The sequence below is a fragment of the Barbus barbus genome, assembly GCF_936440315.1.
Source record: "Barbus barbus genome assembly, chromosome: 41".
Taxonomy (NCBI): Eukaryota; Metazoa; Chordata; class Actinopteri; order Cypriniformes; family Cyprinidae; genus Barbus; species Barbus barbus.
This window is the reverse complement of record NC_136719.1, coordinates 6489252-6515632: the sequence shown is the minus strand read 5'-3', so window position 1 is coordinate 6515632 and position 26381 is coordinate 6489252. Positions and strand designations below refer to the sequence as shown.

Here is a 26381-nt window from a genome sequence, read left to right as displayed (position 1 = left end):
TAGAGAATCTGAGAGACACCAGACCCAACAATGCAGATGACCTGAAGGCCGCTATCAAAGCAACCTGTGCTTCCATACCACCTGAGCAGTGCCACAGGCTGATTGCCTCCATGCCACGCCGCATTGAGGCAGTAATTAAAGCAAAAGGAGGCCCAACCAAGTATTGAGTGCATAGAAATGAACATACTTTTCAGAAGCCTGACATTTCTGTTTAAAATATCCTTTTTTTTATTGATCTTATTTAATAATCTAATTTTCTGAGACTGAATTTTGGGTTTTCATTATCTGTAAGCCATAATCATCAAAATTTCAAGAAATAAAGGCTTGAAATATTTCACTCTGTGTGTAATGAATCTATATAATATATGGGTTTCACTTTCTGAAATGAGTGACAAAAAATATTGACCTTTTTCACGATATTCAAATTTTTTGAGATGTACCTGTAATGAAATCTGTTCACATGGACAAACAAACTCATATACATCTGGGATGGCCTAAAAGTGAGCATATTTTCAGCAAATTTTCATATTTGAGGTGAAATATTCCTTTAACAGATACAACTTTAGATGTTAATATTAGTAAATGTAGAATTGAGCATTAACCCACTATTAAGATTAATAAATGCTTTAGGAGTATTTTTCATGTTAACTAATGGGACTTTATTGTAAAGGCTCCTCCCTCAGCCAACCTGGCTTCAGTAACTTGTTCAATAATAAAGGTGATGGATATCTGGCAAGCATGAGGTAAAATTGTTGTTTTTAACTGCCAATTCCAGAGGCGTATTTAATAAGCATCCACAACTTTCGCTTTCATACATCAATATCGCCGCGAGGTCAAGAAGGAGGTGCTAAAATGATGATGGGCTCATAACGACGCGCGCCATGCGGACACCTCTCCCTTCACACCAACCAGCAGGGTGTAGCCTATCTATCATTTTCTGCCATGTTAATTAAGTATAAATGCGGTAAATGCCTATATGCCATAAATGCCTATTTAAAAAGGGGATATTCTGGATAAATGCAGTCGTTTAAATATTATGCACCTATTATTGGATGAATGGCATGGCCTCTACAGCCGCATTGTAGCTGCGCATCCATTCCTCTCCAGTGACTTCAGACTGAGTATCTCAGCTGGGCCCTAAAGCCCGACGGTTTCTGTTCTGCTCCATACACATATGAAGTCTTCCCCTCAGCAGCAACAAATCTGGCAATTGAAAAGGGAATCGATAATGACTATTTGTTCATAATTTTATATTACTAAAGGAGTTTGTTTGTTGCAACCGGCCATGCTTTTTCATTCACCAGACCACAAATGTGATCCTGGACCACACAACCAGTCATAAGGGTCAATTTTTTTTTAATTGAGACGTATACTTCATCTGAAAGCTGAATAAATAAGCTTTCCATTGATGTATGGTTTGTTAGGATAAGACAATATTTGGCCGAGATACAACTATTTGAAAATCTGAGGGTGCCAAAAAATAAAAAATTGAGAAAATCACCTTTAAGGTTGTCCAAATGAAGTCGGTCAGCAATGCATATTACTAATCGAAAATTAAGTGATATATCTGATATGTGCATGGTAGGAAATTTACGAAATATCTTAATGGAACTTTATTAATATTCTAATGATTTTTGGCATAAAAGAAAAATGGATAATTTTGACCCACAATGTATTGTTGGCTATTGTTACAAATATACCAGTGCTATTTATGACTGCTTTTGTGCTCCAGGGTCACAAATAAATGCAGTCTTGATGAGTATAAGAGACTTCTTTCAAAATTATCTAAAAAAAAAGGATAATTTCGACACACACAATGTATTATTGGCTATTGCTATAAACATACCCGTGCTACTTACGGCTGGTTTTGTGCCCCAGAGTCACATATTTACACAATGAAGCAAATATTGTGGTTCCTTTTTAAGTTTTTGTTTGTTACTGCTGTTAGAGCTGCTGTATAAGTGATTTTTTTGGAGTGCCACATGTATAAAATGTGAGTAAAACTGACCACACACTTGTGTCTGTGTGACAGCCCTATAGGACATGAGAGCAGCAGAAATGACTCCCTGGCCCAAATGAAACCTAAAATGTTACATTGGACAGAATTGATTTGAAACAGTATGAATGTTTGAAGGTATTTTTTGGGCCAATTTATTGCATCCTTGCTGAATAAAACAGCAATGGAAGACGTATATTTGCAACTGAATATCAGAATATCATAATAATCCACCAATAGGGGCTTGGGGAAGTCAACCAGTGTTGTACAGGTATTCATCAAATCTAGCTGTCTGTTCAGTAGCTGCTTTGCATAATAAAAAAAATAGTTATTTTTTATGGAAAATAATACTTTAACAGAATATGCAAACTGAACGTAGTGTTTTCTGACACTTAACTGCATGTTAATTAAATTAAAATGTTTTATAGTTACATTTATATTGCATGCGATTAGTGTGTTTTTTGACCCATTTAAGTAGGACATCTTTATAATTAAATGTAAGTACATCTTTGTAATTTCATTACTTGTATTGTGTGGGGAAATATGTTTAAAGTGTATGGCTGACAAACATTTATAATAAAATATACTTTAATGTCATTTCTATTGAAACATCTGTCATGTAGGCCTATTTAAGTATATATTTAGGCTATAATTAGGCTACACATTTGTAGCTGAAGTTTCAATTTAGTATTTAAAACATCCCCAAACTGCTTAGGGTCACTGGTCTTTTAAAATACATTAACATTAAATGTAAAATCAAATAACACTACAGTTAAAATAAAAATCAAGTAGCCTTCTCTGAAGCGTGACAACAGATTATCTAAAACAATATAACTTTCAATTAGACATTATTACAAATGACACTTTTTAAAAATGTGTTAAGAAACACTCTTTATGCACACTTAAGTGGCCTTCGGTATTATTATATCTGACCCTGGACCACAAAACCAGTCTTAAGTAGCACAGGTATATTTGTAGCAAAAGTATAGGTCAAAATTATCTATTTTTCTTTTATGCCAAAAATCATAAGTAAAGATCATGTTTTGTAAATTTCCTATAGTTTTTGATTAGTAATATGCATGGCTAAGAATTTCATTTGGAGAAACTGAAAGGCGATTTTCTCAATATTTAGATTTTTTCTTGCACCCTCAGATTCCAAATATTTAAATAGCTGCATCTCCTCCAAATATCGTCCAATCCTCTTCTTCTCTGCCGCGCATCCAGCCGGCGTTAAGACCCAGAGGCGCGCGCTGCTTCACTTCCTCTTTCGGCTCGCTCTCTTTCTCTCGTCTGTGATCATGGCTGCGCTCAAACATTACCAGCCATGTTTGCAAATCTGAAACCCAAAGGCTAGCGATTTACCCGTTTATTATTTACATCGCTTACACCCTCTTCATCCACATTGGTCCGTGCCGGGGAGCATACTCTCTGTCTCCTGTGCGATCGGCAGATATCGAGGTTGGGCAGTTTTATTATCATTATACGGGGAAACTTTTGAGAGTGTGTTGTGTGGGTGATGCTGCCTCATTTTCTCTCAGTGTATATCTGGAGAATAACCCGAATTAATCAACGAAACATGACCTTCTGAGACGAGCCGATAAACGTCTGTTTTTAACATCGCATGTGTTGGGGCGAGCTTTAAAAACACAGTAAGATAACCTCTAGTGTCTCACAGCTCACAAACCCTCAGTATTTATATAATCAGCCTGTTTTATCTGTACGTCTTTAATTATTTAAATAACGCACAAACCCGTGATTATGTAAATAAGACCTGCTGTTTACACCGCTTTCATCGATGATTAAACGCTGTTAAATTAATTTCGTGCCCAATTTCATTCATGCTCCGAGATATTGCATTATTATGAATGCTAATCTGTGAATATTGTCTGATAATCGGTGTGATGCGGGACACAGGCCTCATTCAGTCACGGCTTCTCCTCATAAACCCAGCACTTTCAGCAAACTTCACATCAAAACATCATTTTATAAGTGTCTGTATAGCCATATGTTTTCTTTATGTACATCACTTACCATTACATTTGTGTCTGGTCATATGTGTTAATACATAATTAGTCTTTTATCTTAAAGCGGTGTGTTTTTGTTTTCGTTTTGTGTCGGTTGTTGTTCTTTTTCTTCGGTTTATGGGTTCATTTATAAGAGTGTAATGCTATTAAATTGGCCGAAGAAACCGAGTTATGCGCTGGTTTACCCTGAGTTGTGGTGTTTTAGTGTTGGAGAAGTTTTATTAAATGTGTATTTATATATGTGTGTGTGATCCAGAAGCAGCGCATGGTCATGTGTAGCGCTTAGCCTCCATGCTAACCGATTCCCACATCTCTATATTTAATTTATTCACATTTCCCGTTTAATATGTAATTAAACATCACTCTTTCTTCGCATGTGTTGGGTTTTTAGTGGCGTTGTGTCGCCACTTTCTGAATGAAACCGTGCAGTTTTGAGTTGGATGTGTTTACTGTTAGCCGTGTGGCTAATGATGGACACGCATAAAATAATTAGCGCCGCCGGATTTGATCTAAATGCATAAATCTACATAAGGTCGTTTTAATTAGATTTTCTAAAAAATGTCCAGGACTGACTTGTTGTTGTGTTTCGGGTGTGATTGTTGAGTTTGAGGCTGGCGTTCAGCGTGATATCTGAGTGTGAGATGCGTCTTATTTAACGCGATTGCTCGGCTTTATCTGCGACATTTTATGTTGAGATGTGAAGAGCAATATTTGTGATGTCCGCCACAGCAGCGTTCACTGGCTGCGTCTCAAACACCGGCTCCTGCTCAGCGCTGCTGCGATGCAGAAACCCCTTCAGAAGGCTTTGCACGCGCCAACACTGCTGATAAAAGCCGTATAGTTTGGCAGATCGCTAGGGTTTGAGACTGTGGTTCGCAAGGTTTGGTGAGAGCTTGAGTCTGCAGTTTCAGAAAGATGAGCCTATTGTTAAAAATGGTAATTGTGATATTAGTAAAGAGTTGAAGTGGGAGTCAGGTTATTTGGAGTTTTTTATTTTTCCATGACTTTTTTTTTATTTTACACAAATATGTACGCCACAAAAATGGGTTGTCTTTTTTTGTTTTGTTTTTTTTTGTTGGGTAAAGCTGTTTTTTGAATGGTTTGACAGCTGAGTGACAGACACCTAGGTAAACAAGCACAACCTATTGAGTTGTTCTGTAAAAGCATGGACCTAGTTTCCCAGGGAATAACTGATGCAAGTTTTCATATAAAACTGTCTGCCAGAAGTATATAAAAAAGTAACATTCTATTTGTTTATAATGACCTTAAAGTAGTTTTTTTGAATATATCCCACACCCTGTCTGTCATTGGTGGATAAATGGAAAGTCCTTCCCTAAACTTGCTTGAATAGTTGAGCCAGTGTTGCTGTATCAGATTGTTAGAGATTTTTTTTTTGTGTGTCAGAAATCACATACTTAGTAGGCACTGCAGTTGATGAGGAACAAACTTTGCAATTGATTTAAAAAAAGTATGTTGTAATATGAATGTAATCCAGGCGTACTCCTTTTTTCATGTTGGCTTTGTCATGTGACCTACGGCATGAGTTGCATTGTTTCACTGTCATTCATAATCCTCTCCTATGGCCTTTATGGGATTGTAAAGTGTACTACTTCAGAATCTCATCTGAAGTAGTAGCTCATCTGGGCACTTTTCGCCTAGTTTTATTGAACACTATGAATTTGGACATAAGGTGCATCCCAGTTTGTGTCCTTATGCACTATTCTGTGCCTTTTGTAGTATAAATATTTTGATTATTGTGTTCACACTGAAAATTTCAATAATAAAGTGCACTTCAAATGTCTGGATGTGCATTTAATTAACCGAATGTGGGATGGACACTTTATGCATTCAGACTCTGATGAAAATTTGTGTTGTTCATAGTGTATCATTTTGGACGCAACAATACTGATTTTACATACTGTTTAGTATTCATATTTAGATGCAGGGATAGTGTTTACACTTTTCAGGGAAGTCAGATGACAGTTGTCAAATTTACAGTTGTCTGTGCATGAGAACGTGGCATAAGTGAAAGTATCTTAATACTAAAAATATGCCTCATATCATCTTTCAATTGTTTTTTTTATTTTTCTTCCGCCAGATGGAAGCAAATAACCATTTCAATTACGGGCCTCACTCTTCTGTGTCAGCTAACTCAGGACTGAAGCATTCCTCAGGAGATTCTCTCTATACTAACGGGTCCTCCATGAGCTTCCCCCAGCAAGGGAAAAGTGAGTCTCTGTCTTGTATTTGCATTTTATTAAATTTTTTTTATCCTTGCATGTAGTCTATAAATCCATAAACGTGGTGGATTCTAAGCCCTTAAAGGGATAGTTCACCCAAAAATGAAAATTCTGTCATTAATGACTCACCCTCATGTCGTTCCAAACCTGTAAGACCTCCGTTCATCTTCGAAACACAAACTAAGATATTTGTGATGAAATCCGAGAGCTCTCTGAGAACTATCTATTTAATGCTCTGTTTTTAACTGATGCTGTTCGTCACACAGATCTGAATGGCGAAATGAATGTGAACGGCATCACTACTGCAGGTGGGAGCAGCCAGCCAGGTTCCCACCCTCCCTCTTCCTCTTATCCTCATATTAGCAGCCATCACCTCCCAGGCAGCATGGGGTTTGAGTATCTGTGGGGCCAGTCTCAGTACAACCCAGCGATGGGGCCCGCCCCGCCCCACGGGTTGCACCAGAAACCGGGCTCCCAGGGTGGGATACAACCACAGCAGCCTCAGCACCACTTCCAGGACCATGGACCGTACCAAGTCAATGGCAGTATGGGACCGTCCCGGCAACCTCCGGGTGCTGGGCTGCAGTTTTGGGGAAGGGGAAATCCTGGGCAGCAGCAGCCACAGGCGGGATCTTCGATGCCCATGGGATATAACTCTCACGGCATGTTTGGGACGTATCCCAACCAGGGGATCCCAGCGTCCCAGCATCACCAGCAGCCACCGGCCTTGCAGCACCAGTCTACAACGGCGCATCATCTCCAACACCATTCACACCACCACCCAACTCAACACCAGCAACAACAGCAGCAGCATTATGGTGTGATGCCTAATGGAATGCCGTATTACCAGCATCCATCACACCAGTCCCAACCGCAGACCCAAACTCAGTCTCAAGCGCAGACTCAGATGATACCACCTGCTGCGCAGAGCTTTACGCCTCCACGAGGAAGCCCTCAGCACCATCACGTGGCCAGCGGAGGAGGCAGAAGCAGTCCCCATTACGTTCCGGTCCCAATGAGGTCCCCTTCTGCTGTGCCTGACAGCGGTTCGCCTAAGAGCAGAGAGATGCAAGGTGAGCTACTGCCACAAACAGGCCTCAGAGTGTTGGAAACAGGGTTGTTATGGTTTAGATTTTTTATGTAGTTTTTCATTTTGTATTTTCAGTTTAGGTTTTATTTTTAATTCGTGCTGTCAAACAATTAATCGCGATTAATCACATCCAAAATAAAATTGTTTATTTACATAATGTGTGACCCTGGTCCACAAAACCTTAAGTCTTAAGTCGCTGGGGTATATTTGTAGCAATAGCCAAAAATACCCTGTATGCGTCAAAATGATGGATTTTTCTTTTATGCCAAAAATCATTAGGATATTAAGTAAAGATCATGTTCCATGAAGATATTTTGTAAATTTCCTACTGTAAATATATCAAAACTTAATTTTTTATTAGCAATATGCCTGGCTAAAATCCAGATTCCAGATTTTCAAATATTGTCCTATCCTAACAAACCATACATCAATGGAAAGCTTATTTATTCAGCTTTCAGATGATGTATAAATCTAAATTTCGAAAACAATTGCCCCTTATGACTGGTTTTGTGGTCCAGGGTCACATATATGTATGTGTACTGTTTATTTATTATGTATATATAAATACACACACGTTAAGTATGTATTTTGAAAATATTTACATTTATATATTTATAATCTTATATTTTATATTCTATATAAATATTTAATATAAAGATAACATATTTTTCTTAAATATTTTCATGCGTGTGTTTGTATTTATATATGCATAATAAATATACACAGTACACATAAATATATTATGTAAACACTCATATATTGTGTAAACAAACTTGAATTTTGGATGCGATTTAATCGTTTGACGGCACTATTTTTAATTTTAATTTATTATTATTATTTATATGCATTTAATTATTTTGCATTAGTTGGTATTGTAGGGCTGCCAAAGTTAAAGTGTTAAATATTTAACAACATCAGATTTCTCATCGCAGTCTAGTGTTATTACTGTTAGGGCTGCACAATTAATCGTGATTACAATTAGGGATGCCACAATTACGTAATCATTCAAAGGTGGAATTAATAAAAAATGATAAAGTCCACTTACATTATTTGGTGTGTTTAAGATGTTTAGTTGATATTTAAGGCTTAATGCGATAGAAAAGCGATACGTTTTTCAGTAAGTGTGTTTTCAGCTTGTTTATTTTCATATGAAAAATATGGCATGCAGTTGCTTCAAACAATGGTATAAAGCTACTCATTCAATGTAAATTGTGATAATCGAAATTCAATTGCAATTTAAAGCGAATAATCGACAATTATGATTTGTCACAATCGTGCAGCCCTAATTGCTATTGAGTAGCATTTTCATGTTTAATAGAGTTGGGTTGTAAAAAAAAAAAAAGCTAATGAATTTGATATTTTAGTTAGTTTTAGAATCTCGAAACAGTGTTTTAATTAGAAATTTTCCCAGTAAAGAAGTATGCACGCTATGGAACTTCCCTCTAGCGCTTAATGAATAAAACCTTGTTTTGGTTGTGCCTTGGCTTCTACTGTAGTGATTTATGCGAAGGCAAAAACACTTTGAATGGTGGATTTATCATGTGCTCACTTATTTAATTTTTGTTAATTAAACCAACAAACAAAAGACATTGTTTATCTTTATCAGTTTTTTTTGTTAACTATAAAACAGTGGTTTTAAGTGGTGGCACTCCTGCCCAATTCTCACTCGTCCCCCCCTCTTAAATTAAGCCTTAGTAAAGATCTATGCATACTAGTACATTGCCTTAAATTAATAAACCATTTTTGGTATGTTGCTCATATGACCAGCTGCATAGTCAGTTTGTTTTATGAGGTCTATAGCATTTCAAACCAAGATTTTCTCACTTGTTTGCAGATAGCTTTTTAACAATATATAATCTTTGGTATTCATACTGTAAGTAATACGATTACAAGAATGGCAGCGTGTTTTATCATGCATGTTCTGATTTCCTGTACTTAGGTGGTGCTATGCACTTCCTGAATGGCTTTTAATATCACCAGCGCTAGTATTCTGTCCTCTGATATAAGTAACTTTAGGCCAGTCAGACGTGTTTTCACCAATGGTTGTTGACTTTTTGGATTAGGAAGTGATTCAAACTGAAAAATAGTCTGTAAACGGGTGATATCTTGCCCCAGTTCTCTTTTCCACCCACATTCTCCCTCATTCATCAGACAGTGGAAAACTGCACGCAGCTTAGGTGCAATAAAGCAATCAACAATGCCGTGCTTTTCATCGAAGATCAAAATGCATTGTCTGTCTTAATCTTTTTGCTCTGCTTTGACCTTATTCGCACTGTATTTAAATTGCTCAGAGGAGCACGAGACGACAACCATCAGAGGCTTTATTGTTGATTCCACAATGCATATGTTGATTTTTGGCCTGTACATTCATTCATTATACACAGCTTCTATTTCATTACATAGATACATGGAGTGTAAAGGAGTGAATTCGGTGCACATGCTATTGCACAACCCAAGTCGGGTTTGAACTCTAGTTGCCTGCACATTAACAGTATAGTGCACTACATTCCAAGCCACATTTCTGACCTAAAAATCCAATTTTATTTGCATTTCAAACCATGTACAAATGAATGTGGATTTTTGCTACCAGTCTGAACAGTTTTGTTCTTACATGCCTTACTAACAGCTGTATTTTTTTTTTTTTCGTGGTCTGTAGTACCTATGAATGAGTCCTTCAAAGAAACGGATAAAGGCTTCAATGGAGTGGAGAGAAGCTCTGTACCCCAATGTTTGCTCAAAACTGAGAGTTTTCCTGTAAAGCCCCCTGGCCCTGTTTCCTCCACCGACTATAACCAGGGTGCGCAGCATCCAATCATGGACCTGGAGAAACCTGTAAAACAGTGTCAGGAGATGGGAGCTGCCACAAAAGAGCTTAGTTCTTCCCCTGTCACTGGACCTCCTCCACCACTAGCCAGTCCGCCTCGGAAAACGGTCTCTGGGCAGGATTCACATTCTCCTTCATCTTCAGGATTTGCTTTATCTACAGTTTCGGGTGTCGGCGCACATGCGTCCATTTCTCCACCCTCTCCTCTCACACCACCGCTTCAGACGGTCCAAGGCCAAAGACCTGGATTCTCTGGACATTCATCAGCTGAAGGAACACCTGCAGGACTTGGTACACCTTCTTCAATGTCTTCTCCTAAGAGCTCCAGAGCTCCACCTGTTGTTTCCCACAACCAGCCTGTGGTGTTATCTTCAAAGACCTTGATGCATCCTCCAACGGTGCCTGCTGCGCAGCCTCTGGCGGAGGCCCAGGGGTCAAAAAGTCCACCGGTCTCTCCAACACCTCTATCTTTAGCTGCATCTCCATCTGTTGTCTCTGCTCCTCCTGCGTTGGCACCACTTAAAGGACCTCAAGAGGCATCACCTCTAACAGGCCAGAGTCCTAAACATCCTGCTGCTTCCTCAACTCCAACATCTGTTGCCGATAATGTCTCTCTCCCCACAGTCTCTGCACTTCTGTCTGTGGTCGCTGGTTCTCCTCAAGTTGCCGCTTTGGCTTCCTCTGCACCACCTCCTGTTGTTAGCTATTCTTCTCAGGCATCTTCAGCAAGTCTCAATGTTTCTGCTACTCCAAATGTATCTCGTTCCCTCATTGGTTCTGCAGCTCAACATTCAGATAGAATGGCAAATGTAGATGTTTCTTCTCACAGTCCAGGGCAGATGAGTTCTCATGGTGTATTACGGCACAACTTTGGGGAATCGCACTCTAGTCTGATTCATGGTAAACACGAGGCCTGTGGCTCCCAGAGTAAAGTTGGAGTCATAATGGGCACATCCAGTAATGAGGCTCAAGCTGAGATGCATAAGGTGCAAATTCATGGTCGAGACATTGAACCGGCTTTCATTGTTCCAAAGGAACCTGAAAGAGACACTATGGCCATTGGCAGAAAGGACTCTAATAGTATCAGAGATCAGGCTGCCCCGAGGAAAGGAGAAAGTGAGACTTTAAATTATTCTTTTAGCACTGACACGTCACTGGACCGTCCGTCCTTGGCTGAGTCAACCTACCTTGAAAGCTCAAGAGCTGAGAATGGGAGTTCAATGATGGACACTTTTGATAATTCTTATAGTCTTTCCCAGACTGGAGACCAATCAGAGTTTACAGAAGGATCCATGATTGATGACTCCAGGGTCTTGCAGGACACTTCTTGTGAAGAAGAAAACTTGAACATCTCCATGACCTCTACCAGTTCCACTGAGGAGGCGTCCCTCAAAGATAACACGTCTCTACTGGATGACTCCTCTTTAAACAACACCTCACAAAACAGCTCCTCCCTGCTTTCTGCATCGATTAATGCCTCTACACACTCTATGAAAGGTGAGATTTTCAATGCACTAATAATGGATTCATAAACAAACAAATCGATGTTCATTTGCTGAAGATTAAATTAAATTATTACTGTTTTTGATTCATTTTAACCCTCCAAGCCCCTTAATTTTTGGGTCACTCTTGGTTCCTTGCTGGTCTAAAGTGGCCAAAGCCTTGAATTGTTTTCATTTTTTTCCCCAGGAAAATCGATGTTGTACATTTTTCTTCAATAACATTTTTTTTCTTTTGAGAGAATTTTATGGTACCAATTAATATTTATGCAATAATTATGATTCATTTTTTCCAGTTGAAAAAATATATAATTTTTACAATAAAAAAAATTTTTTAATGCAGTAATATAGGTTAAAATAGAGACTAGCTGTGCAATTTTTTTTTTTGCATCATGGCTGACTACATGCAAATCTTTTTCTGTATTTTCTTTAATGGATGATTAATCACATCCAAAATAAAAGTTTTTGTTTACATAATATATGTATGTGTACTGTGTATATTTATTATGTGTGTATATATAAATACACACAGTATATATTTTAAAATATTTACATTTATATATTTTTTTATAATCATATTTTTATATTTTATATTATGCATAAATATAAGAAAAACATGTTGTTTATATATTAAATATATGCATGTGTTTGTATTTATATATACATAATAAATATACACAGTGTACACACATTGTTAACAAAAACTTTTATTTTGGATGCGATTAATCGCGATTAATAATTTGACAGCACTAGTATTTTCCCATTTTTTTTTCCCAATGATTTCCTATGGTTGTCATTTCTTACAGCGAAGACCACAAGCGGGACACTTTTTTTTTTTTTTTTTTAACGTCCATTTAGCCTTTTCGAATCAAGCCCTACCAAATACCATTAAAGTTACCAAGTTTCGTACTGTTCCGATGAAGCTATGCTTTTCAAAATGTAAAACTTTTCGGTCAAAAGTGACCTGAAGAGGCCCAGAGAGAGCCTTTGATGATAGTAATGGTAATGGGCATGTACCAAATGCATATCCAATATCGACCGACTAGATAAAAACCCCCAAAAAAACAGTGATATTGGCCGGTAACCAGTATGGTCCCAAAGTACTATACATCCCTATATTTGTCTTGGGATGTACCGTATAATAAATGTGTAATTTTAGCACTTATTCAGGTGCATTTGAACACTAAAGTTTCAGATGGTGATCTGAATGCTTGGCAGATGTGTTGTTGACGTCTTTTGTTTTAACAAAACACATTTTATTCCCCACAGGTGATCATATTCTTGGCAAAGAGAGTGGACCTGATACTTCAGGAGGAGACAGAAGATCTGCGCTCTCTGTAATGACGGTTAAAGCGCTGCAAGCGGTCGTAAGCGGTTCTGTTGAAGGGACGACTACACACATGTCTGAAGCCCTTATCGCCATGCCAACAAAAAAGCCACGGAAGCCTAGAACCCCAAAGACGACAGTTGCTACCGCTGAAAGTAAATGCATTGCTTAATTTTACTATCATGCTTACATAGCTAATTGTTTACAGATTTGTATTTTTAAAGATAGTCATTGTCTTTAATGAATCAGATGGATAAAATTAAGTTAATGCTGTCTTAATTTACTTAATTGTTTCCAGTTGGCTCTCCTGATTCCAAGATCAAGAAGAATACAACTGACGGCCCAAAACAAGAAAAGGTTAGAAGGAGAAAGAAAACAGACGATAATGCACCGACTGCAGTGAAGAAGAGGAAAATCTCTAAAGAGGCAAAAGAACAGGAGGGCGTCCCAACTGATACCTCAGCTCCTTCAAATGCTCAGCCTCACCCTTTAATTGATCCAATTACCTTCGTCCGTGACTTAAGCCTGACCAATAGCGAGAGCTCCATAGTCCGGCCCAAGAAGATCTGGAAGCGCAAGATGAAAGAAGGCGTGGACGAGGCAAAGCCTCCCAAACCAGCCAAAGAGTTCTCCGAAGGAAAAACTGAAGAAGATGACTATGATAACAGCTCCGCAGCAGGTACCTACATGTCTGAAATTTGCTCTTTGTTCTTAAGTAGTGCTCAGTCTCTTTTATATGCATACTTCTGGCACTTAAGGTTAAAGTAGATTAAACTGTTGTTTGTGTGTCACAGGTGATACCCCAAGGCGTCGGATTGCAACCGAAGAGCAAGTCCAATTTGCTTTGCAGCATGGGTGAGCAGGCCTTTATCTAAAGTATCCATAGCCAGGCCTTGATGCTTCACTTGCCCCAAGGAACCCATGTGCTCCTAATTTGAAAAAAGACTTTTAGGGGTCCAATGAAATTTTGATAAAAAAAAAAGTTTTTACTTGGTTAATATTTAATTAACTTGAATACAAAAAGTACACTAGATTGTAAGCTTTTCTGCTTCAAACTGTATTTATTAAATAATTATGGAATAATTTGCATTTTAAACATTGAATTAAATGCCAGATATTGTTTGTGTAACCAACAAAGTAAAATGTGCCGTATTCTTTGACTTTGAACTTCTCTGAAGAGTGCCGCATTTTTACTCTGAAACATACAGGGCTTGCATATAATGAAATCTTTTTTTTATGGTCTTAAATTTGGAAAAAAAATCACTGCACCCTAGTTGCAGTGATCTACTCCCAATTACATTTTTTCAGTTTACACATATCTAATGAAATGCTTGCACTGCCTAGCTCTGATAACAAATTAATTAATTAACTTTTAATTACTGGTTACAAAAACCAAGAATATATGGTAGCTAACATACAAATAGAAATCCGCTCTTCTCATAATAAAAAAGGCAACACTTTAAATCTAAGAGTTTTCCCTCAAACTCCTAATTTGCTTCTTATTGATAGGAACTAAGGTAGTTGTTTATTTGTTAAGTTTAAGTATAGGGTAGGGTTAAGGGATCTATAATATAATCATGCAAAATAAGTCATTAATGTGCTTTTTAAGTACTAATAAACAGCCAATATGCTAGTAATTTGCATGCTAATAAGCAACTAGTGAATAGTATTCCTTAATCTAAAGTGTTACCTTACTTATCCAGCAGTGTTAAACGGCTTGAAATGTGATGGATGTTCACTGTTATGGCAGTCCTGTTTCATGTGCTGTGTTTCCCATGTGCTAGCTGGAGGCGAGAGATTCGAGTCCGGAGGCTCGAGGACCGTCTGAAAGGAGAGACGTGGTACTATAGCCCCTGCGGCCGGAGGATGAAGCAGTTCCCCGAGGTCATCAAGGTGAGATCGGTTATACCCACAGTACCACTGTAACCTAATCTGCATGCGTGGTTCAGCTTCATCCAGCTGCTTTTGTCTCCCTTCATTCTCCAGTATCTGAAGAGGCATCAGGATGCTCTCCAGGGCGTTTCGAGAGAGCACTTCAGCTTCAGTCCACGCATGCCAGTGGGGGATTTCTACGAGGAGCGGGAGACCCCTGAGGTGTGTATGAAGATGTCATGTGGTTTGTGGATTCACTACAGTTACACTGTTGCAAGGCATGTCATTGCTTTTGAATTTTTTAAACAGGGTATGAAATGGTTCCTCCTCGCCAATGAGGAAGTGCCCTCCATGATCATTGCTATAACAGGCAGACGCGGTCGTCCACCAAATCCAGACAAAGAGCCTCGTTCCCGTGGCGGCCGTGCCAGAGGAGCCCAAGGTAGACGGCCAGGCCGACCTCCCAAGCCCAAGATGGAGGATCTGCTCAGTAAAGTGGACGCCAGGCTGCTGAAGAGACTGGAGGCAAAGGGTGAGTCTGAATATTCAGATCAGGTGGTTTATTAAAAATGTACTTGTTGCAGAATACCACCTTCTTATTTTTCGTCATTTTGTAGTTCTAGCTTTTTGTGAGAAATATAATGAGCATCTTAGCTCAGTTCATGTTCATTGTTTTACAGAGGATCTCACAGAGGAAGAAAAAGAGAAACTGATTAAGATCAAGAAGAAAATGAAGAGAAAGGTGAGCTGACTTGTTATTTATTACAAAAAGTGTGTTTTGGGGACCAGCTGATCATCTGATTTTTGTCATGCAGGCAAGAATGAAAAGAAAAGAGGATGCAAAGATTAAAAAGATCCGGCAGGAGAAACGGAAAGCTAAAGTAAGAAACTCCATGCCTTTAAATATGTTTAGAACTTAATAACAGGGTTCATGATGATGAAAAACCTGAAAAATTATGCATTTTAATACAATCTTGAAGTTAGAAAAAAATAGCACCTGTTAAATGTTTCCTACTGATGGGTTTTAATCGGTTGTACATTTTAGTAATGTTTCTTTAATTAGTTTAAAGTTACATTAAAGTTACTTGTTTTAAAAACTTAATTAGTTTATTAGCTTAAAGTTGTCTTTTATGCTTTAAAAAAAAATGACAAAAAAAGGTTAAAAAGCAAACTAAAACGGCTAAAAGATGCAAGCTGCAATCCTATTATTTTAATTTGTTCTTTTAACGACTGTCTTTTATTTAACAACCAGAGGTCTAATGATTAATTTTAACTGTATATTTTACATATAGACCTGGAAAGGTCATGGAATTTAATACATTTCATATGTGACCCTGGACCACAAAACCAGTCTTATGTCGCTGGGGTATATTTGTAGCAATAGCCAAAAATACACTGTATGGGTCAAAATTATTGATTTTTCTTTTATGCCAAAAATCATTAGGATATTAAGTAAAGATCATGTTCCATGAAGATATTGTGCAAATTTCTTACCGAAAATATATCAAAACTTCATTTTTAAGTAATATGCATTGCTAAGAACTTCATTTGGACAACTTTAAAGGCAATTTTCTCAATATTTGGATTTTTTTTGCACCCTCAGATTCCAGATTTTCAAATTAAATATTGCCCTATCCTAACAAACCATACATCAATGGAAAGCTTATTTTTATGCAGCTTTCAGATGATGTAGAAATCTCAATTTCCCTTAAGACTGGTTTTGTGGTCCAGGGTCACATATTTGATCATTAATATAGATAGATAGATATACAGTATCTCACAAAAGTGAGTACACCCCTCACATTTTAGCAATCATTTTAGTATATCTTCCCAAGGGACAATACTATAGAAATGAAAGTTGTATATATTTTAGAGCAGTCAATGTGGAGCTTGTATAGCAGTATAGATTTACTGTCCTCTGAAAATAACATACAGCCATTATTGTCAAAATAGCTGGCAACAAAAGTGAGTACACCCTAAGTGATAACAGTTATATGTCATTTAACCATGCAAAGCCACATGTCCTTTTCTTCATGTTCATGTTTTTGTCTGCTTGACAGGACTATACAAATTTGTGTATCTTTAATTAGAGCAGTTAAAATTTGGTGCTTTGTGTACAATTCTCTCATACTGATCACTGGATGTTCAACATGGCACCTCATGGCAAGGAACTCTCTGAGGATTTGAGAATTAGAATTGTTGCTCTCCACAAAGATGGCCTAGGCTTTAAGAAGTTCGGTAACACCCTGAAACTGAGTTACAGTACAGTGGCCAGGGTTATACAGAGGTTTTCCAAGATGGATTCCACTCTGAACAGGCCTCGCAAGGGTCGATCAAAGAAGTTGAGTCCTTGTGCTGTGCGTTAAGAAGGTAGCTCAAAAAAACAGACGCATGAGTGCTGCCAGCATTGCTTTAGAGGTTGCAGAAGTGGAAGGTCAGCTTGTCAGTGCTCAGACCATACGCCGCACACTGCAACAAGTCGGCTTGCATGGCCATCGTCCCAAAAGGAAGCCTCTTCTGAAGCTGGCTCACAAGAGAGCCCGCAAACAGTTTGCCGAAGACAACCTGTCCAAGAGCATGAATTACTGGAACCAAGTCCTGTGGTCTGATGAGACTAAGATAAACTTGTTTGGCTCAGATGGTGTCCAGCATGTGTGGTGACGCCCTGGTGAGGAGTACCAAGAAAATTGTGTCTTGCCTACAGTCAAGCATGGTGGTGGTAGCATCATGGTCTGGGGCTGCTTGAGTGCTGCTGGTACTGGGGAGCTGCGGTTCATTGAGGGAAACATGGATTCCAACATGTACTGTGACATACTGAAGCAGAACATGATGCCCTCCCTTCAGAAACTAGGCTGAATGGCAGTTTTTCAACATAATAACGACCCCAAACACACTGCCAAAACGACAACTGCCTTGCTAATGAAGCTGAAGCTGAAGAAGTGACCAAGTATGTCCTGAACCCTACTGAGTACATGTGGGGGCATCCTCAAGCGGAAGGTGGAGAAGCACCATGTGTCTAACATCCAGCAGCTCCAGGATGTCATTATGGAGGAGTGGAAGAGGATCCCAGCAACAACCTGTGCAGCTCTGGTGAATTCCATGCCCAGGAGGATTAAGGCAGTGCTAGATAACAATGGTGCCCCTACAAAATATTGAGACTTTGGACACAGTTTTGACATGTTCACTTAGGGTGTACTCATTTTTGTTGCCAGTTATTTAGACAATGGTTATGTTGAGTTATTTTTAGAGGACCATAAAGTTGTACTACTATACAAGCTGCGCATTGACTGCTCTAAAAGATATCCAAGTTTCATTTCTATAGTATTGTCCCTTGAGAAGATATACTAAAATGGTTGCTGAAATGTGAGGGGTGTACTCACTATAGATAGATAGATATATACATATAACAGTTTGTCAAGCTATATATTTTACTGGCTAGAAATGGCTATTTGTTAGTAAAAATGTATTTAAAAGAAAACTGTAGTCATAAGCTTTAAAAGGCATGTAAATTCATGTTATAAAAAGTGTATACTATGAAGAACATTCAATTATTGGAATGATGAAATTTCCTTTTTAATTCATTATTTTATGTAATTACTTTTAATATTTTGCCACTTCTGGTTCCTTTAAATGAATAGTATATCAGAAGTAAAAGCCTTTAAATATTGTCTTTGACTAAGTGGATCCTTGAAGTAAAAACTTGAACTAAGTGGAAAAGTCATCAAAATGGTCTGAAGGTTTAAGAACCCTGATATACACATAATGTTAGTTTAATAGCTGTAAATCCCAGTGTTCTGAGCTCTTTTCTGATGTGTTTGTGCAGCTGGAGAAAGCCAAAGAGCAGGAACAGGATGATGAAGACCAGTCTCAGACTCTGACTCAGAGCCAGGCATCTGAAAGCCCTCTCTCAGCTGCAGAGGGGCCCAAGAAGCCCGGCCGCAGGAAGAAGGTCGCAGCACCACCTGCAGCAGCAGAGCCGTTGGACCTGGAGAAGGCCAGTCCCATCAAGAAAGTGGCCCGGGCCCGCAGCAAAGCCAAGGCTCTGGCCAAAGCCCAGGCTCAAGCAGAGGCCGAAGCGCAGGCTGCGCTGGCAGCAAAGAGGCAGGCGGAGAGGAGGGCGCAGGCTCGGAGACGAATGGAGGAGAGGAAGAGACAGCAGATGATCTTAGAGGAGATGAAGAAGCCTGCAGAGGACATGTGTCTCCCCGACCACACGGTGAGCATGATGTGCTGAGGGATTCACACATACTACACAAGTAGGGCTGTCACAAATCCTTGTAACGAGCACTTGATTTAAAAAAGAAAATGCATTTTGCCCATGTCGAGTAACCGGCAAAATACCAGAAGTGGCGCATTCCATGGACGAAAATCTATGAAATGCCTTATTAGACCATTTTCCAAGGCTGCATGATACGTTAAACCCATTTAAAAATCATAATGCAATGTTTTCCTCAAAAAACATAATTTCTTTACAACTGAAGAAAGACAGACATGAACATCTTGGATGACGAGGGGGTGAGTACATTATCTGTAAATTAATGTTCTGAAAGTGAACTACTCCTTTAAGTTTAAAATGAATTTTAACATTGAATACGCCTTAATTGCAAGTATTAGGTTATAATTTTGTTTACACATGGTAAAATATATTTACTGTAGCGATAACCATGGAAATCTATACAAATACTATAGATGAACTATGGTCACTTTAATAAAACCATGGTTCATTTTCTTAAGGGACTGCAGTGACAGGCTGTTGCATGCATAAAATGCATCCTTTTTATTCTGACAGTGTATGATTTGTTAACATTATAGAATTGATCATGATCAATATGAATTTTAACATTCTATTTAAATGTACTACAGTCTACACAATTACTCACTAGCATAGGTTATTCGTCCAGTTCAATTCATATTGCACACATTCAATTTTTTTATTAAATAAACAATCACAGGTAAATAAAACGCACCTTATTATCTATCTTTTTTTTATTTGAGTATCGATACTTTCGATGCTCGCATCAGTATTGATAGATACTTCAGGATCGATACGCACATCCCTAGTTGACAGACACATATAATACATATGGTTTATAATACTTTCATTTGAGGGACTTTTAATAGTCTACTACTGTTTTTCTCTGAGTTTGTCATATCTGGGATGGTTTATTCCATTACTCATCGAGTTGTCGTCTTTTTCCCTCTGTAGCCCCTCCCACAATTGACACGGATACCAGGACTGGTGCTTTCTGGTTTGGCCTTCTCCAATTGTTTAAGGGTTGTTGAGTTCCTGCATGGCTATGGAAAGATTCTGGGGCTCCAGGTGCCCAAGGATATTCCCAGCCTGAGCACCCTGCAGGAAGGGCTCCTCGGCATGGAGAAGAGCCAAGGCGAGCTCCTGGATCTGCTCATTAAACTGGTGGAGGCCGCTCTACACGATCCTGGACTGCCCTCATATTACCAGGTTTGTCTTTTGAGTGATGATATTTAGGGCCGGAACAATAAATCAATCGTGATGCATTTGGAATGTAGGGGAATTTACAGTTAAACCCAAATGACCAGGTGTGATGAAGACCAGGAGTCAGAGATGCGATCAATTAGAGGAGAATTTACTGAAGAAAATAGTTTGCAGTTTCGTCCGCAGAAGTCCGCTTCAATACTCTCTATGGAGTTCGTAGGCCGCTCTGCATACATGTTCAAGACACCAGCAGTTATACTCTAGCAGAGGTCACTAATTACGTCAATACTTGGGTAAGCAAGATTCTGGTTGGTAGATAAACTTAGAAAATCTCCACACATGGACGTAAAACTTGAAGCATATCTTCTAGTGATTATTTTGGGAACAAGTGATCAGAGGTCAGAGACTCCAGAGACGTATAGACTGACGGCAAATGATGGTTTCCTCCTGGGGTGTCTCTGCATCTAGCTGCAAAGATAGATATTCACACACGTACGCAGAGAACACTTATCTGTACTTCAAGGTTGCCGGCTCTGCCCTTAATCTTATCAAATATGGTTCACTACACGCACACAATGAGAGCAGCTTCTTAGAGAGTAAAAAGACAGACTAAAGCCATATTCAGCTTATTTTCTAACATGGATAAATGTTCTAATCACTCGTTTTTCGCATAGATGGGAGGTCCCGATGCATGGATTTTGTATATTTTTTTTGTCCCAGCCCTAATATCAGTGTATTATGTTGTTTTCTAATTATAACCGTGTCAATAAAAGTCTAAATCTCATCTGTTGCGGTCTAAAACAACTTGGATAAAATTACTAATAACTAAACATTAATGGAAAACAGCCTTAAAATCCAACAAGAAACCGCATCCACAACATATTAAACTTCAATATTTTGAAGTCTTATTATATATTAACATTGAATATTCAATTGGAAATAATGTAGGATGGGTTTCACCCTAAATTTAAGGCACGTGATTGGTAAGTGAGTTAATGAAGGTTGGTTTGTTTCTCTTTCCTGTCTCAGTCTGTGAAGATCCTGGGGGAGAAGCTGGTGGATCTGGAGCTGAGCCACAGCACTGTATCTGAGGTGCTGCGGATCTTTCTGGAAGCCCATGGCTTTGAGTTGGAGGTGTGTAACAGTCTCCATACAAAGAGCTTCCAGACCCTCAAACCCGACGTCAAAGCCTCCATACTGGCCTTCCTGGTGGAGGAACTCAACGCCAGCAACATAATCACCAGGTCAACAGGAATTCAAATCATATCATATTTTACGAGTTTTGTAGATCTGCATATGTAAACATCATTTTCATTTTCCAACCGTTCTGTTTCTGCAGGGAGATTGATAACACGCTAGAGAATATGTCAACCTACAGGAAAAACAAGTGGATTATAGAAGGCAAACTACGCAAGTAAGACCCCTGCTTCTTATCCTGCCAGCTTATGGTGTGAACCAGAGTCTGTTTGATATCAAAACACTTTAGGTACTCGTTCTCACTATTAACTACCTGATAATTAGCATGCATAGGCTATTACTAGCATAAGCTGTTTATTATTACTTATAAAGCACATATAAATGCCTTATTCTGCATGACCATATTTTAGATGAGCCTGTACCTAAACTTAACAACTATCCTATTAAACAATTAATAAGCAGCAAATTAGGAGTTTGTTGAAGCGAAAGTCTTAGTTAATAGTTAGTTAACAGTGAGAAACAGTATGAAAAAATAACAGTATGAAAGTGGTTTTCTGAAATCTGGTGAGATTGTGAAACTTATTTGAGCTTCATATGAAATGCATGATGAAAATGTGTAATTTAAACAACACACACAGTTTTTATGAGTTACTTTAACTCAAACTGTCCAACCATCTGGCTTTAAAATGCAGAGTGCTGTTGGGAAATCACTAGCTGTCAAATGATGGGGTTTTTTTCTGGATTGCTGATGCCAATATCTTAGAGAACAGGGTGGCTGCTGGCCTATATTACAAATAAAGAAATTGTAAAAAATATGAATAAAAAGTAAACACTAACCAAAAGTGCACTCAGCAAACTGGCAAGTCTTTTTGCACTGGAAGCCATATTTTATTCAAATAAAGACAAGGTAACACTAATTTATTTTCTTGCACATAGCGAATATGACATGAATACAACATAGCGGCAAACTTGATATAGTGCAGCATAGTTTGATATGAAAGATTGAAAATTTGTCAAATTTAGCTGTGAGATTCTCTGAAGTGTGCAGTTGTAGACAACATTTATTAGATACTGACATAAAAATAAAAGTCCTTTAGACATTGACTTGACTGAAAAAAAAAATAATTATTGACTGACTGCTGGTAACTAAAAAAAAATGCCGGCCTTGACGACATATCGGATGACCACTAGTATTCACTCAAAGATAATGGCTTGCATCGTTTCTTTCTGAGTCGCTATCTAGTTACTCACACTGATGACGCAAACATACTGTGGTTCAAACATATATATATATATATATATATATATATATCTCAATCAATCAATCCTGCATGTGGGAGGAGGGTGAAATTGAACTCTGGTTTGGACCAGGTGTGAAGCAACTCTTCTGTGATTGGCTTTGTCATTCTCAAAAATGTGTGTCTGAGCAGACTGAAGGCTGCGCTGATGCGTAAGACGGGCCGTCCGGAGGAGGAGCTGTGCTTCGAGGAGCGTCGGCGCAGTGCTCGTGTGGGAGTGGCCGAGGAGGAGAGCATCGAGGAGAGCTGCGTGCTGGAGAGAGGCAGCCGTCGCAAAGCCAAAGAGGAACCCAAACTCACGGAGGTACAGGACCTCTGCCAAACCAGAGCTGCGCTTATGGAACAGTATTTTATTATTTACAACAGTACATGTCAGTAGTTTAAAGCTATATTAACTGCCACATAGACAGGCTGTGCTTGTGCTAAATTAGCTTCATAAGAGAGACACTGTGTACTGACAGCAGCTACTCTGAAGATGTGAAATGATGTAAATAATCAAGAACAGTCATCTACTAAACATTTCCTGAGTGAGAGCTGTCAGTTCAGGGAAATGGGCTATATCTCGACTTCCTTTGACCGCAAATGTGATTATATGAGACTATCAAAAATGAGTCACTTCAGTTTCGGAGCTTAATTGAGGGTTTCCCAAACTGGGGTTCATGAGGGAACTGCAGGGGGTTCATAAAGTTATGAAAAGCTTATAAGTAATTAAATCACAAACAATGTAAAAATTCAAATAAATATAAAAAAAAAGGTTTATCTAAATGTCATGGTACCATTAAAGAACACCAGAGACATGAACATGTGTTGCTAAATAATAAATGTTTGGTTGGTTACTTCAAGAATTTAAAAAAAGTTTTCTCAAAGGGGTTCCCTGGTCGAACTGTTTTGTTACCTGGGTGTTAATATTTTGTTTGTTTTGTTTTCTCTCAGATTGAGAGTCCTAATACCTGCAGTGTTGCTGAGCTGGAGCGTCAGATTGATAAACTGACCAAGGTAAAATATCTATATTTAATAACTGATGTAGCTATTGGTCCACCAAAATCTCAGCTGATGAAAAGGACATTTTTGAGATTCAGAATTTTTTTTTTTAAATAAAATTTGATTAACACTGATACAGGTATAATAACATTGTTTATTCTCTACAGTTCATCTATACTTGTTTGAAAATGATTTAGAGAATTATTGTGAAGTTACACCAGTTGAAGGAAGTTGGTGTATTCACTTAAATGTAGTAAAATTAGAACTGATTAGAATCCAAAAAAGCTGATTTAAGATAAGGATTTTTGGGTTTAGTTCCAGTGAGTCCTGAGGTTTAGATTTGGTTTAAGAATTTGATTTCATTGCATCACTAGTCAAAAGTTTACACACCTAATTATTGTTCATTTAAATGTCCACTGATTTTTCCATTGTCTAGATAGTTAATACTGTATGTATTTTTTGTAAATGAATGCATAACTATTTTTTGGCTGCTGGAATTACTAGCATTTAATCTTTTTATTTTAATTTTTTTGGTTAAGGCACCTAAGTCAAGTCACGTTTATTTGCATAACTATATACAATACAGATTGCAAAGCAGCTTCAAAAGGTTTTTAGAATCATGCGAAACCAACTAAATTTATTTCAAACCTTTGTTAAATGTAAAGGCTGTTTGCTGCTCTTTATTTTGAGTAACAATGTTTTCTTCTGTCTCACAGCGGCAAGTGTTTTTCCGCAAGAAGCTGCAGCAGTCGTCTCATTCCATGCGGGCGGTGTCTCTGGGGCAGGATCGGTACCGCCGCAGGTACTTGCTGCTGCCTTATATGGGATGTGTCCTCGTGGAGGGAGCCGAGGATATCCTGGGTGAGTGGAAACTCCCAGCATGCAATTAGTCTGGTATCTCGCACACGTTGAGATTTAGGCCTTTATGATCCCCTCAGAGTCTGTACGTGATGTAATGTTGCATAGACACTCAGGCTGTGGAGTCACAGATGAATCATGATTCTTTTCTCACAATGATTCTCAGAATTATATATATTTTTTATATTTGGTCCTGGTTATTATAAAATCATATGCAGGACAAAGCATTAAAGATAAGTGCCATTCAAACATTTGCGAGCATTGTGAATCTGATTTTGATTGCCTGAATCATAACCAGATTTGTGCCTAATGATTCCCACATTTCATTTTTTTTTTTTTTCTTGGTATTCTTGTTACTAAAGCTGCACAATTTGGGAAAGAAAAAAAATCCAATTAGTAAAAAAAATCTAGTTTTTCTGTACTTGTTTGTATGGCTGCACAATTTGGCCATTTTTGGGATTATAAAATTAACAACAATAATAATTATTTTGTTATAGTATAATAATAATAATAATAATAATAATAATAATAATAATAATTATTATTATTAATAGTAGTATTACCAAATTGACTACATAAATTAAGAAACATTGCTGTTGTAATATTTCACTGTAAAATAAAACATTTAAGAAAAATAGTATAGTAATTTTTATACAACAGTATTAATATAAATATTGTTAATTCTTAATTTCTTAATTTTAAGACTTAATTGTTTAAATTAAAATGCTATTTTTTTTTATTTGTTGGGCTGCACAAATTTAGTGAAATAATAAGAATAATTAGTAGTTGTCAAAGTACTAAATAAAAATGTAAATAAGAAATATGACTTGTAATATTTTACTGTAAAATTAAAAAAATTGTTACAACTGCAAAAGTACAATAAAAGTTCTGATTTTCATCATGTGCGAATATCATTGTGTGGCCCTACTTGTTACCTATGTTAATGACCAGTTGCTCCTTCCTTGTGTTCAGCCTCAGATGAAGTGACAGTCAGCGATGAACCTGTGACTTATGTGAAGGTCATAACTCCAGTGAAGACAGAGGTTAAAGCTGAGCCTCCCCTCTCTCCGGCTTTTGCCGCATCTCGCCCATCTTCTCCTCGAGCTTCCCAGCTTTCCCCCACAGAGGCGGATCCTCTACCCGGCGAGGCCTCTCTGATGAGCAGCCCTCGAGGCCGGGGACGCCCGCGCAAGATCAAACCCGAAGTGGAGCTCCACCTGCGAACCGCCAAGAACCGGCGCCGCCGCCGTAGCAGCAGATCAGCAGCTGAGGATTCAGCTCTCAGCTCTCCTGTGCAGGATATCGCTCAGCCTGCTTTCCAGACTCTCCTCGAGCAGCCGCAGGACGCAGAGGTCGACAGCAGCGCACCGATCGCAGTGTCTGGAGCCGGTCAGGGCGAGGATAACAGCCAGCCAGAGGACAGCATGAGGGAGCAGGCAGAGAAGCGAGGCCAGTGGTTCAATCTGCTGCCCAAGGAGCCGTGCGACGAGACGTCGATCTCCCAACCGTGCGAGAACACACCTGCGCCCGCTTCATCCCTCACTGAAGACACTCCAGCACCCCTCGATGGTGACCCGCTCGCTCCTCCTCCACCACAGTCTCCGACAGCACAGGTTCACCCTTTAATAACATGTGACCTTGGACCACAAAACCAGTCATAAGGGTCAATATTTTGAAATTGGGATTTATACTGAATAAATAAATTTTCCATTGATGTATG

At 38.5% G+C, this 26381-nt stretch overlaps 1 protein-coding gene across 1 annotated transcript in view; it reads left to right on the top strand.

Moving 5' to 3' along the window:
- Positions 1-3256: 3256 nt before the first annotated feature.
- The window catches only part of LOC306860328 (bromodomain adjacent to zinc finger domain protein 2A-like), a 34796-nt gene continuing 11671 nt past the window's right edge, over positions 3257-26381 (top strand). Inside the window, exons 1-20 of the mRNA XM_079401973.1 lie at positions 3257-3454; positions 6119-6248; positions 6527-7333; positions 10007-11671; positions 12943-13155; positions 13299-13679; positions 13795-13855; positions 14785-14893; positions 14987-15094; positions 15182-15404; positions 15553-15614; positions 15688-15753; positions 18696-19088; positions 20079-20333; positions 21357-21571; positions 21667-21741; positions 22955-23126; positions 23756-23818; positions 24520-24664; positions 25634-26274. Coding sequence (XP_079258099.1) covers positions 6119-6248; positions 6527-7333; positions 10007-11671; positions 12943-13155; positions 13299-13679; positions 13795-13855; positions 14785-14893; positions 14987-15094; positions 15182-15404; positions 15553-15614; positions 15688-15753; positions 18696-19088; positions 20079-20333; positions 21357-21571; positions 21667-21741; positions 22955-23126; positions 23756-23818; positions 24520-24664; positions 25634-26274 — 5784 coding nt within the window. The 5' untranslated portion in view covers positions 3257-3454. The remainder of the gene's footprint in view (positions 3455-6118; positions 6249-6526; positions 7334-10006; positions 11672-12942; positions 13156-13298; positions 13680-13794; positions 13856-14784; positions 14894-14986; positions 15095-15181; positions 15405-15552; positions 15615-15687; positions 15754-18695; positions 19089-20078; positions 20334-21356; positions 21572-21666; positions 21742-22954; positions 23127-23755; positions 23819-24519; positions 24665-25633; positions 26275-26381) is intronic.